The sequence below is a fragment of the Mustela nivalis genome (assembly GCF_964662115.1).
Source record: "Mustela nivalis genome assembly, chromosome: 8".
NCBI lineage: Eukaryota > Metazoa > Chordata > Mammalia > Carnivora > Mustelidae > Mustela > Mustela nivalis.
In genome coordinates, this window is record NC_139027.1 from 134,018,904 (window position 1) to 134,032,021 (window position 13,118).

General features: G+C 52.2%; 1 protein-coding gene across 10 annotated transcripts in view; it reads right to left on the reverse strand.

The window, feature by feature from the left end:
- Positions 1–561: 561 nt before the first annotated feature.
- The window catches only part of NFATC2 (nuclear factor of activated T cells 2), a 155,998-nt gene continuing 143,441 nt past the window's right edge, over positions 562–13,118 (reverse strand). For 4 of the 10 annotated variants that reach the window (XM_082744943.1, XM_082744946.1, XM_082744938.1 and 1 more), the window contains exon 10: positions 562–4,882. In XM_082744943.1, the coding sequence (XP_082601069.1) occupies positions 4,827–4,882 (56 nt within the window). In that variant the 3' untranslated portion in view covers positions 562–4,826. Of the gene's footprint in view, positions 4,883–11,800; positions 11,889–13,118 lie in introns of all 10 variants that reach the window. The other 6 variants (XM_082744944.1, XM_082744947.1, XM_082744940.1 and 3 more) reach the window with 3 other exon arrangements.

The following is a 13,118-nucleotide window of genomic DNA, read 5'->3' on the forward strand; positions in this document are numbered from 1 at the left end:
TTGCAAACCTCTTGATAGCTAAAGTACCCAAAGTGGGGAAAGAAAGCTGTTGTAAGGAGGAAGCCAGCTGGAAAGTTCTAGTATTTATAATATCTGTTTGTGGGTTTGGTAAAAGAGACTTTTTTTTTTTTTTTGTAATTGTGTAACATGTTCAAGCAAAGAACTGCTTTTCCTTTCCAGTGACCAGCTCAGCCTGGCTGGCTGGGAATGTTCTGCTGGCCTCTTGAGCTGGCCCAAAGGGGACATTCAATCTTCTTTACGTAGATGCTAGTTCTAAACAGGTGTAGAGACCCATTAGCACAGAGCTGCTATGGTGGGCGCAGGGAGAGAAATGGACAAAGCCAGGATGGCCTCATGGCTCCGTCACTTGGGGTACGTGGCTCCCGAGCCCTACCTAGGATTAGATATAAAACGGATCGTGTCTACCACCTAGAACGGAGACGAGGACCGGATGTAGTCAGGGTATCTGTACACACGGCAAAGTTCTTTGCAGGAACTCCAACTGGAAGGGGTAAATTTGAGCAGCCTCTCTAGCGAAGAAAAGATACACCGACGCAGCCATTGCTTTCAACCATTTTATTGCTAAACTATCATGATACAAGCCGTATAAAAATACTTTACATATAGCAAAAATAAACTACATTAAACTGGAGATTAAAAACGTTTTGCATAGGAATGTGATGTATTCAAACTTCTTTAACAGTCGAGATTTCTAAAAAACCTAAGCCTTCCAGCACCGCCTGTTGCAGAGAATTCTGTTTGTCGGAGAACTAACAGAGCACTGTCAACATTTTCTCCCCTCTGAGGGCTGTAGAGGCAATGGAGGTAAGGAAGTTTCTTTGACAAGATGCTCTGGAGGCTAAGTTTGTCCCAACCCCAGCCTCTGTCTGCTTACACGGCCGCCATGCTGAAAACACCTCTCTACAGGGAACGGCTTCGTATCCAGTGCACCCAACCCCGTGAGCCAGGAAGCTCGCAGGTGTTTGGTCCGCTAACAGGTGCATCAAGGCAAAATGGTCAGTGTTCCCAGCACCCCATCTCCAAGGGAGGTTAGGATGTGCTGGGTACCTGCCAGGGTTATCCCTCCAAAAGCTGAGTGCAGGAAGGTTTATCCCAGCTCGTCAAGAATGTCACAACTCCCAGGCCTCTTGTAAATGTGAGCAAAATTGTTCGCGTTTACAAAAAGCGGACCTCTGACAGCCTTTCGATTCTGAATGACAGAAAGCACTTGGAAAGTGTTTGACATGAAAAAAAAACCACATTCAGTGACAACTAGAACACATCAGCTTCCAATCTGTCTACAAGGGACCGCTCCCACACTGGCCAAGGCTGGCTTCCTGAGAACGACGTCTTGGCTACTGGATGTAAACAAGAAAGGCCACATCAGTGCTTCCCAGCTTCTAGAAGAAATCAACCTGATTCATCTAGGGTGTGTCCCTGCTGGAAAATTCTGCAGGTCCTTTGGATAATGCATGGGGGAGGGGGGCTTATCTACCCAGATTTGGTTAGCTTTGTAAACAGGAGCCCGCACTTGGGATTCTGGGATTCTCGTTCACAGAACCCTATTACAATACAGGCAGTTTTGTTTTTAATTCAGAATCACCTACTAGGCACTGCTGTGGGGGAATCTCAACACTTTACAATTCTCCTCCATGACCAGATGAAGGCTCAGAGCTGAACTCTACATCCTCCTAAGCAAGCATCAGAGTGTTCCTTCTTCAGCAAAGCCATCCCCCGTCTTCAGGGACGCTTTCTTCTAAGACTCTGGTGACTGACAGGCTCGGAGCTGGGTTTTTGGCTTTTGTTTGCTTTGCCAGCATGAATCACACAGTTTCAAGAATACATCATTTCCCTTAGGGGGAAAAAAAAATCAACATATGCAAAAAGAAACACCTGAAAAAGATTTCAACCATTTATAAATATTTTCTAATTCCAACAGAGGGTGTGTGTGATATTTTCAGGACAGATAAAAAGCATAAACATACAGATAAGAAAATAAAATTTAATAACCTACTAATTTGGATCGCTCTTATATATTATGAAGCAGCAGTATTTTTGTACAATACCAGAAGACTTGCAGACTTTGGAAATCTACTACATTCAGCAACACGGTAGATTTCTGTTGGTGGCGCTACCCATTTACCTTGGATGTAGCAAGTGCAAACCTCAACCTGAGATCCTTTCTATCACGTGCAACACACACATCTTTACCACTTAGACATCCTTATTTTTCTCCTTCTCTTAGAGGATCATATTGCCTCTTCCCAGACTGAAAATATTTCATGAGTGATTCCTCTTGGCAAAATTTCCTCCTGGCGCTTGTTACCGACCAAACTTTCTTGATCGCTGTCAGTTCTTAATACCCATTCTCTCGCCTGTTTAAGTCTCAAAACTAATGCTTTGGTTTCTCTGTCTTTTGTTATTTGGTATAGTTGTTTATGGACACGCTTCCGCTAATATCCAGCTAGGAGGTCTTAGAAAAAGCTGGCGTGTGCATTAGATGCGTGCGTACTCACACACACCCCCACATATGTGTGTTAAAGACTCTCAACTAGCGGGACCCCCTTTTCACGGACAGAGTTGGAAGATCGATGGAAATACACGTTAGTCCTTCTTCGCCCCATCCAGGCACAACGAAGCAGGGAGACTTTGCTACAATAGCGGGAAGGCACTTGGGTAAAACATTCAGATAACTGAGGAAAGGCCAAATTCCCTCATGTGCTAAAAAAAAAAAAAAGAAAGAAAGAAAAAAGAAAAAGGTTAAGGTTCCCAGCCAGGTCAAGGGAGAACAGATCACTCAACAAACACTTTAACGCTTCCCCAGGGAAGTCAGTATTGCTGGAGAGAAACTGCTTTATGTGAAGCTGCTGGTGTAAGGAACCCTTTTATTAATTAGGAAGAATTTCACATCCCAGAAGTTCTGCAACAGCGGTTAAGCTCTTACTGGCATTTTGTATAAAAGAAGGATTTTGCCAAACTTTGGGCTTGAAGAGCGGCCCCCGCCCCGTTGTTGGGGAAGATAAATGCTAGGTCTCCGCTGAAAGGTGGAATGTTCTCATCTACTGGGTGTTCTCATCCACTCTCCGCAGCACCAGACCCTCCGGGCTGTAGTCCTCAAGCCTCATGCTCCTGGCCACACCATGGGGAAGGTTTCATCTCTGCGTCACCTTGACAAGGAAGCCGGGACTCCAAAAACCCACAGCAAGCCCTTAAAGGCTGTGATTCTCCTCCTAGGCTTCTACCTAGCCGAGCTGACCGAGTTCCCCGAGGAGAGCCTTTGGAAGAGTGGCAGGAATATTTATGTTCTGCGTGGATAAGTGGGGAGGAAGCAGAGTGGCTGAAAACGAAGTCCTGGCTTGTCCCAGGGTGTCCCCAGGAAGGTAAACAGGAACACATCTGTGCGATGAGAAACTCCCCTGCCGAGAACTTTGAGAGTTTTAGGTGTTTGCAAAAACTGCACCAAAGGAGGAAGACTCTAGAAGACTCGGTGTGTGCAGGAGAGACAACGGGGGGAGAAAAATCCCCCCATACACCCCTTCGGGCACGCTCCTTCGGATTGAGGGAGGCATGCTGGTTGATTCTCGTCGGTGCAGATAAAGCGGCTAATGCAGACAGGTGTCTTGGGATGGAGGGGTGCTGGAGATGGGCTTGGGTAAAAAAAAACCAAAAAAACAACGCCAGTGAACTTGGGGCCAAAGCCCGTTGCTGTCCTACTCGGAGGCTAGGCCCGAGAGGAAGTTCCACCCTGGTCATGGGGGAACCCACTTCCAGAAATACTCAGGCCTGCCCGCCGCTTGCCTCGTTCCATACTTCACAAAAATCCCTGCACCATTTCCGTGGTTTTTTTGGTTTGGGTTCCCCCCCCCCCTTTGGTTGCTATAGCTCTTCTGGGATTCTTTCTCACAATTCAACGCACATGCTTGAGATCTTCTTCACCAGTTCATGGAAAAGCGCTCTGGCCACCAGGGAGAAAGCAAGCGAGGCTAGCAGAAAGCCCCCGGCCTGCAGGCCTGCGGAGGCCGGTGCTCACGCCGCGGGCTGGGGTCCCTGCTCCAGGCCCGCCGCTCTCTGCAAGGTTGAGGAGCAGCGGGCCCAGAGAGCTCCCCCAATCCAGCCACCTCGGGCTGGCTCTTGGAAGCGGAGACAAAAGTAACAAACGTGGACGCGTCTCATAACTTAAGGCTGAGTTTTAACCGGTCATCTGGTGTGCGCCAGACAGTCTTGCTTCAGAATGAGGAAACTGACCCATAAGGGTTCATCCGTGGCCCGACCGTGGCCGAGACCAGGCGGTCCCTAAGGAGGACGGTCCGGCTTCTGGTTTTTTCTTCAGCCCGGAAGCCAGGCCCGCTCGGGTCACGTTCCTTGGGTGGCTCTGTTTGAAAACTCCTTTCCTTCAAAAGGTACAGGAGCTGTATCTGTGACCTGGAAAAATGAACGCAGGGCTGGGGTTTAATCACGGGGGCCCACATCTTCCATCCCCCAGCCCAGCCCACACCCCAGGCTCCGGTCACTCCGTTCTCGGGCCGGTCCGGCGTGCTGTCTTGTGTGTTTGCTCAGCAGGCACTTAAGGTTTTTGGATGGGACACCAGGAAAGTCAACCGAGATGCTCTCTGGGATTTAAACCCCAAATCAAAAGGCAGAGTGTTCTCTCTGGTGTTTTACACAGAGAGGTGGCGAGCTCCTTAATCGAGAGTCAGCTTTCTGCCGGGACCTTGTCCCGCGCATGGCCTCCGGGCCAGGAGATGTACAGTAAAGGAAACAGAAGGTGAGGGCAGTGGAAGGCTCCCAGGGGTCAGATACGGAAGGTGTCTTGCTAATGGCATCTTCTACGTCTGATTTCTGGCAGGAGGTCCTGAAAACTCCTTCCTGATAATTTCATTAACTACAAAAGAACAGAGAGAGAGAAAGAGAGAGAGAAGCGGCGAGTGAGCGGGCACCAACAACACTGATCAGCTTAGCTTTTCTAGAACCGGAACAAGGGGAAGGCTTTTTAAGACACACTTTTGTTCTGATAATGCACCTGACGGCTTTTAACCTAAGAAATGCTTTCCTCGGCTCTTTTTTCTGGAGGATGATATTTTGTGCTAGAGGGGTTTGTGAAGGTAACTTTAAACATCCTGGCAGAGATGGTGCTGGGCCGGAGGGCGGGTGCTAAGTGTGTCCCGTCTCTCTGTTGACTCCCAAACCCCTTCCGCTATTACAGCATCTAGAAAAGCCCTACGACGTGACTCAACTCTAGTTGACCCCCAGAGCGTACGGTTCTCAGAAGAGGGGCCTTTCCACAGACAGCAGATGGGAATACCACAACGACCAGCCATTGTGTAGACAAAATCTCTCTCCGCACAACCAGGAATTCCTCCCCGCAACACACACACACGAGCGAAGGATCACACCGTGAGTCTTCCGAAGGGGAAAATGTCCTCTGAGGGGTCTGGAAAATTCGGCTACCCCCTCCCCCTCGCAGGGACCCAGGAATGGGATGCCAGCCCCTGGCATCAAGAAGCTGGCTATCTTCTCCCATCTTGGTACCTTATCCAGGGCTGTGGTCCTGGAAGAAAGGCAGTAAGGTCTTAGAGGGGGAGCAGCTGGCAAAAAGGCTTCCTTCGACTTTCTTGGTAAAAGTTGTGGTCAGTGGCATCCCAGACCCAAGGCAGAGGTGTGTGTCCACCGCGGCTTGTGCAGTGGGATGGGCTGACTGGTCCCAGGGGCAGGACAGGAGGGAGGGAGGGAGACCCCTTTTGGGTGCCATGGAAGGTCTCTCAAGTTGTCCCGCAGCCCCTCCCCAGCCTCCTCAACCTGCAGGTTTCATCTTTGCTTTTGTCTCTAACCGTTGAGATGTGCTCAAACTCTCCCCATGTTCAAGCTGAGCCCTCCAAGGTCCAGTGTCCTTTCCCAGAAACCCCCACGTGGATGAGCCCACAGGCCCCAAGGAGGAGGCATGTGCAAACGCCAGAGGCAGCGGCGCTGAGGGGCAGCAGCGCGTCTGAACCTTGGCTCCTGAGCTCTGAGGACCGTGACTTGACCTCTCTGGGCCCGTGCCTTGCACTTCCCAGGGGAGCAAACCCATGCGCGCCGTTCAGTCCCCGTGAGGCATGGAGGTCCATGTTAGCTCCTCGCGTCCACCTGGTCAGTGGTGTTCGGCTGCTGTTGCCTACGATCGGGTTAGGCCCAGGCTCTGGGTCGGACTCTGAATGAGTGAGTACTTTGCCCCGCAGGCCTCAGCTTGTGCTAGAAACTAGTCAAGCACACGCTCTGTTGTTCAGATACAAGGTGGGAGTCTGGGCTCTGGAGCCCGCTAGCCAGGGTTCGCATCTCACCTTTACCGCCTCCTCGCTTGCTGAACCTTGCCTCAGTCTCCCCATCTGTAAACCATGTACAAAACCATCCCCCCTTCCTTCCAGGGGTGTGGAGGAGCTCGGATAAGCTAATGCAAGTGCGGAAATGATCACCGTGCCTAGTATGGTGGGTGTTCATTGTATGGTGTGCATTAGATCTGCGCCTTCGACGTGCTGTTTTTGTGTCTACAAACTGCAAACTGTGGAAGTGGATTCATTAGTAGCAACTCCAAGGATGAATTCATAGACAGCAAACCAACATTCAGTGGGCACTTACTGTATACCAGGCAGCAGCCTAGCTGACTCCCAGGGGCCCTCAGGCAGGAACCCCACGAAGGAACCCGCCCTCGTGCGCACCCCACCAGGGCCTGGACTGCCCAGAGGCCTTTGTGTAGCGGGGCAGGGAGGAGGCGGCAGTGAAAGCAGAATGGGGGGGTGGGCAGGGTGGCTTCACGCGGAGCTTTTCAAAGCCCGGATTCTGAAGGGCTTCCTGTTTTCTCAATCTAGGAAACCAGAGGAGTCAATCCCTCATGGAAACTTTCCATCGCCCTGGCTTTCTAAAAATAGCTGGGAGGCAGCCGTGTTGGCACTGCGACCCTCACTAAAGGGTCGTTTCCCTCCTCAGAAGGCAGAGGCCGGGGCCGGGGCCCAGGAGAGGCCGGAAGGCAGGAGACGCGGCCCGCAGGCCCACGCGTGCCTTCTGCAAGCCACTTCCTGCCTTCTGAAAGCCACTTCCAGGTAGAAGCTCATAGCGGCGTCTGGAAAAGCTATGGACACGGTGTACTCAGACCTTCATGGGGTAGGGTGGGGGGCAGGGAGGCGGCTGTGCACTCCAGCCCCGAAGGGAGGCCTCGAACCCCACAGAAACCTCTCTGGGTAGAGGAACCTTCGCTTGCTGAAACCTCAGAGGGTGCTCCCCTGGCTGTGAACAAGGAGAGAAAGTTCCACGGCAGAAGAACCTGCTGGGCTCACCACCACGGCGGCGGCAGCGCAGCCCCTTGGGTCCCGGAACCTGAATGGTTTCTTTCTACTCTGCCGCTTCCTCCAGAGCCTGGCGTCCTGCCTGTAGGAGGTCTCCCCTTCACAGCCAAGGGTAGAGTGAGTGAGGCCACCCTGCCCTTTGAATGGATTCCCCGGTGCCCACCGTGAAACCCCTCCTTGGTCTTTCCCCAGCTTCTGTCCTTTGAAGAGGGAGAGGGACTCCAGGCTCAGCCCTGTAGCACATCATGCTCGGGCTTTGATCTCACTCCCTTGCTCTGTCCCCTTAAGGTCTCTCTCATGCAAAAACCCTGCACTGGGCCCCACCTGCTCTCCTAGGGGCCCTGCAACGCCAGCTCCCTGCACCCTGGCTGGCCATTGGGTTTTCACCTGCGCCCACTAGGCCTCTGCCCTGGCTGTCTCCCTTGCCACCTCTAAGGCCTTTCTCCACACTCCTTCATTCAAGGCTCTGCTCCCTCTCCTCCAGGAAGGCTGCCTGGGCACTCTGCAGTGCACACCCAGAGTCCCGCCCAGTTTCACTCTCCCTCTATCTTCTGTGTCATTGGTTCCTACAATTCACCAGCTAGTGCTTTGGCCGTGGTCTTGCACTGAGTCTTCAGCTTTTAAGCAGGACGCCAGGACAGAGGAAGTGCTCATTGACACTTCATGAGAAAGAGGAAGCTCAGGGGCATTAAGTAGCCTCAGGTCCTACTGACAGCTCTGGGCTGGGCCCCAGCTCTGACTGAGGTCTGAGTGCCGGGCTGCGGGTCAGCGCTCTGCATTTCTTTCCTCTGGTGAACGTTTGGAGCAACTCTTCTAGGCCAGCCTCTGTATCTTTCCTCCCACTTCTTCTCAAACTGGGCCATGTGCATTTCTGCAACTAGCGCCTCTCCTTGTCCCAGCCCTGACTTCCCTCCTGCCCCTGTTCTGATGCCACCTTTTCATGGGAGCCATCTCCTGCTCCCACCCTCGGGCCCTCACTCCCTCCAAAAGCAAATACTGAATTCTCCAAATGCCTTGCTTGCAAACCCCTGGGCCAGGTTATCTGAGTTCCCTGTAACTCCACGGTGCTCTGGATAGTACCGTGCACACAGCAGGCACCTGATGCAGGCATGTCATTTTTCCCCCCTGCCCCACCCCCAGGGATCCCACATCATCAGCCTAGGTCACTTGGTTTGGGGAAGCACATTTTCCTCTGTCACCTAATTGACAAATGGGTTGCCTGTCTATTACTTCTCTGGAGCCTTTTCTCTACAAAAGAATATAAGCCATTCATATTTACTGGAAGCTAACCATGTGGCAAGCACTGTAATAAATGCCAAGTTTTTCTTATACCAAACCCCGTAATCGTATCCTTGTTCTACAGATGGAGAGAGGCAGTCACCAGCCATGCTAAGTGACAGCATCAGAATTTGAACTCGGGACCCATGTATTAACCGCAACGCTGTACAGCTACACAACTGATGAAGATGCTGTGCTATTAAGTTCAGGAGTCATCACTTTCGTCTTTCCTCTGTGACCCTGGGGTCCTCTGTGTCTGGAAAAGGTAAAGGCAGCCTCTGTTAAGTTAACAGCCGCGAAGGCCAAGTGCCGGGTGGTTAAGGTGGTCACGGAGTATCACTTTCTCAGAACATGATTGAGGCCAATGGTGCTGACTCGACCACAAGCTCCCCTGACCTTTTATCACTATCTGAGTGAGGGCTGTGCTGCAAACCCTGATGCCTGTGCACCCCACCTCAGGATGATTTCTAAGCCTGACACCTGAGGCTAAAACCAGACTGGAAAAGATGGACAGATGTATAATTGTAACAATACTTATAGCTTCCTCTTTAAAACTCAAAAAAAAAAAAAAACTTGGTAGCATAATAAGAAAAACATAACTACTCTAATAACATGGCTGTAGGCAAAAAAAAGTAGACGAGGGACCACCAAGCCTTGTCTATCAAGGGCCAGACAAAACTGTTCTCCGAGCCCTGGGCCAGGCGGCCCCTTGCTCAACTGCTCAGCTCTGCCGCTGTGGTGTGAAAGCCACCACAGACAGCATTTGTGAGCAAATGGCTGTGGCTGTGTGCTGATAAAACTTTATTAAACCGTAATAGGCCGGGGGGCCAAATTTTGAACAGACTAATTACCACCTGGCCAGAGACATCACGTACCAGCCCCTTGTCCATACCCACGGCAGAGAAGAACAGGGAAGTGGTGTTTCCTTCACCTGCTTTTGGGGAGTGGCAGCTGAAGAAGTCGATGCCTCCTACTGGGGAGGCTCATCCAACCATTCTAGGTGTTTATTTCTAAAAGCCTGGGCTTCTGTTAGCATCCCACTCTGCCCTAGGAATTTTCTGGTTCACTGGAAGGGGTCACTTGCACACCGACTTCCTTCTCTCAGCTGAGGGCAGAGGCGCTCAAGCATCACCTTCCAGAAGAATGACTGCTCAGACTTGCATACGGAAAACCATGCCGATCTACAGTGGGTCTAATTTAAAAGGCCGTGAGGAGTCCTTTTGACTAGGCCTTGCCCCCTTAATTGCTGAGTTTGGAAGTTCATCCCCTGAGAAAGCAGCAACAGGAAGGAGTGCACAGACCCCATCCTGCTTCTCTCCCAGACCTCAAGCATGTGTTCTAAAATCTGGTTAGATCACGTGAGTGCCCACGAGATTCTGGGGCTGGCCACAAAGGCCACAGCCAGAAAGACGCTCCTGGGGCTTGGATGGGAACGGGGTGAGGCCGCGTCCTCCAAGGCCAAAGAGGCTGAGAGCCCCGACAGGTACAGCCCCGCCCCCCACCCGCATCGCTTCTCGGTCTTCACTCCCCAGACCCAGGCTTGGGGCGAGAAGGCAGGAGCAGAAAGCACAGGAGTTGTGCCCTGTCTTGTCCCAGCTGCTGGCGGGAAAGGCGGCTCGGACAGCGTGTGGAAAGGGGCTCGGAAGGAAAGGCGGCTGGTGGCCTTGCCCTGGGACTTCAGTATCAAAACGGATGATCAGTCCTCTGAGAACAAAACTCTCCCCAGGCTCTGTGTTTTGCTTGCTAAGCAACTTTCCAGCCACCGAGGCCTGCTCTGTGGGCACTTGGGAACAGTGAAGAACTTTCTGCAGGGGCCAGGTGACGTTAGAGGCTCAGTGACAAAGACCAAAAAGAAAAAAAGAAAAAAAAAAAAACCCTTGACAGGCCTGAAGCCCAAAGCTGTGGGTGGGGTGCACGGTGGTAAAGCCCCCTGGGGCCCTGACCATGGGAGCCAGCCTGCGGCAGTTCCGGCAGTTCCGAGGCCCCTGTAAGGTCAGAAGCATCACCAGGTGCTAATACCAGGGAGGGGAGAAGCACACACAAAAGGCCCTTGAAGGACTTTGGTTAAGTGGCTTGTGACGGTGTCTAACAGTCCCTGCTGGAGAACGTGCCAGGGCTACACCCCCTGCCCCCTGCCCCCTTTCATGCTGCTCCTGGGAAGGGCTAGGATCTCTGCAGAGCCAACCCTCTGGGCAACAGGATTCTGGGGACCGCCCCCGCCCCCCCCCCCGCCCCGCTCCGCTCCAAGGCCTCTGTAAACGCGGTAAAATTCACCAGTGTGCTGCTGCTCATCGGAGCCTTGATGGCAGGAGCCCACTTTCTCTGACAAACAGGCCGTTCAATAAGCCACAGCCCAGGGAGCCAGGGAGAGGTCAGGAGGCCTGTAACCCCCGCCCCCCCCCCCCCCGGGCCCACGGGCTGACTTCTGGGGAGGGCTCACCACACGCGGGCCGCTGGGTGTGCGGGTTCTACCCAGAATGTCAGAGGCTCCAGTCGTAGCAGTGACATGCCCACAGCAGAGGGGCAGAAAGTGGAGCATCGGGCCTCACTGGCCCGCGGACACCTCCTGGGCCCTGGGCCATGGCGTCTGCAGTAGCTCCCAGACTCTTCTCTGCAGGCCCAGCATCCCGACTCCCTGGAGGGAGGTCGAATGCGGGAGGCTAGCTCGGGGGCGCTGCTGGGTTCGGCTGGGGTGGGTGGGAAAACCCCCTCCACCTCGGACCAAGCACAGCAGCCGTGGAGAGTAGCTTGCCGGCTCCTCTGCCCTGCCTGGCTTCCCTCGGTCCCCAGCGCAGAACGTCCCTCCTCTGACACACAGTCTGACTTAACCAGACCCACCGGGCAAAGCTGCATAAAACCAAAACAGAGCTGGTCCCCCACAGAGCATGACCAACCGTTCAAATGTAGGAGCAGGACCTGGCTGTGGGCTTCCTGGCAGAGGCGGAGGTGACCCCTGGGAGAACATGCGAATTCCCAGAGCCTCCTCCCCACCTCCCCACCCCAACCTGGACACCCCAACCTCCCAGAGAGTCTCAGGGAAGTCCCCCCAGGGGTGTCCCCTTACGGGGCGGGGGAGGGTGTCCAGCCCTTAAGAGCAGGAAGTGTGGTGTCTAGGAGGATGGTTGGAAAAGTTTTCTTCTACAAGTATTTCAAGTTAAGGAAACACACAGCTGGAAAACAAAAGGAGAAGCAGAAATGTCAATTACCTTTAACTTTGATTTCTTGGATCAAAGATCACAGTCATTCTGTTTCATAATATGTTTTGTATCCAGCTAAGGTGTGTGTCTATCAGCTCTGAAAAAGATTTGCAAAACCATTTTTGAGAAGAAAAAAAAATCACCTTTGACCTCTATCATGCTTCTAACGCATGTTAATATCATCCATGTCATGAGGAGCAACCCTTGGCCGAGGGCCCCGCAGAACCCAGGACAGAACTGAACCCCCTGGCTGTACTTTAAGCCCACATTCTGCATCATCTTAACAACTGTGCCAGGATTAACCCCAAACCAGTGTTCAGAGGCCCTGAGAGGAGGACTTGGTGCACGGAAAGGAAGGTCTCTGAGATCAACGGGCATCAGCAAGGGTTTTGCGGGTTTTCTTTTTTCTAAGCTACACGAAACAGCCCTGGTGCCTCCCTAGCCGAGCATTGCAAATCAGGGTCAACCAAAGAGGTAACGTTTTAAAACTCTAGCTTCTGCGGTCAAAGGAAAATCAGCATTTCATGAAAAATCTACTCAAAAGTAATCGTCCTTCAGGCTTTTCTATATGCTAAACTGGAATCCTGGTTCCTTCCTACAAGTGATCTAACCTCAGTGTGCATGCAAATTCATCAGACTGCACATTTTCTTCCTTTTTTTGGTTGATGATGAGAAAAAGTTACTATTTTTACTGCTCCTCCCCAGTCCGAGCGCTGAAGTCCCTTACAAAGGGCTCGCGAGCTATCTACATTTCAAGCCATTCTCTTAGATTTTCTCTTCAATGTCAATAAGCCATACACTCCCTTCTACGATCCCCTTTAAATGGACAAAGTCCAAGGCCAGGGTCTGTTTTGAGTGCCTACAGTTAGAAACCTTTCCTGGGATTAATTTCTTACAGAGAGTGACCCAGCCTTCCCTAGACAGAGCTTCGTCGGCATCAGGAGGTAAACCAGGATGCTCTTTGGATCTCCACGAAATGCCCCTTCAAAGCCGATCTCACTGCATCAGGAGAGCCTTCCAGTGGTTCTGGGCTCCAGCAGGGTCGGTGGGGGTTAGGCACAGGACCACCAACCAGCTCCCCTCTCCTCTGTAAACACGGCTTGCACCCTGCATCTCAGGCCATCTCCTGAAGCCAAAAGGCCCACTCCCCTAATTGCGGGTGCTTGAGGCCCTACTGCAGCTTCTTCACTGCACTTTCCTCTCTCTACTCCACAGTGCTTATACCAAATCCAAGAGCTGAAGGCACTGTCAGGGTATTCCCTTGGGGCCTTAAAATACCACCTGTATCCTGACAAATCAATGTTTTCAGCCCCAGACCTCACCCTTG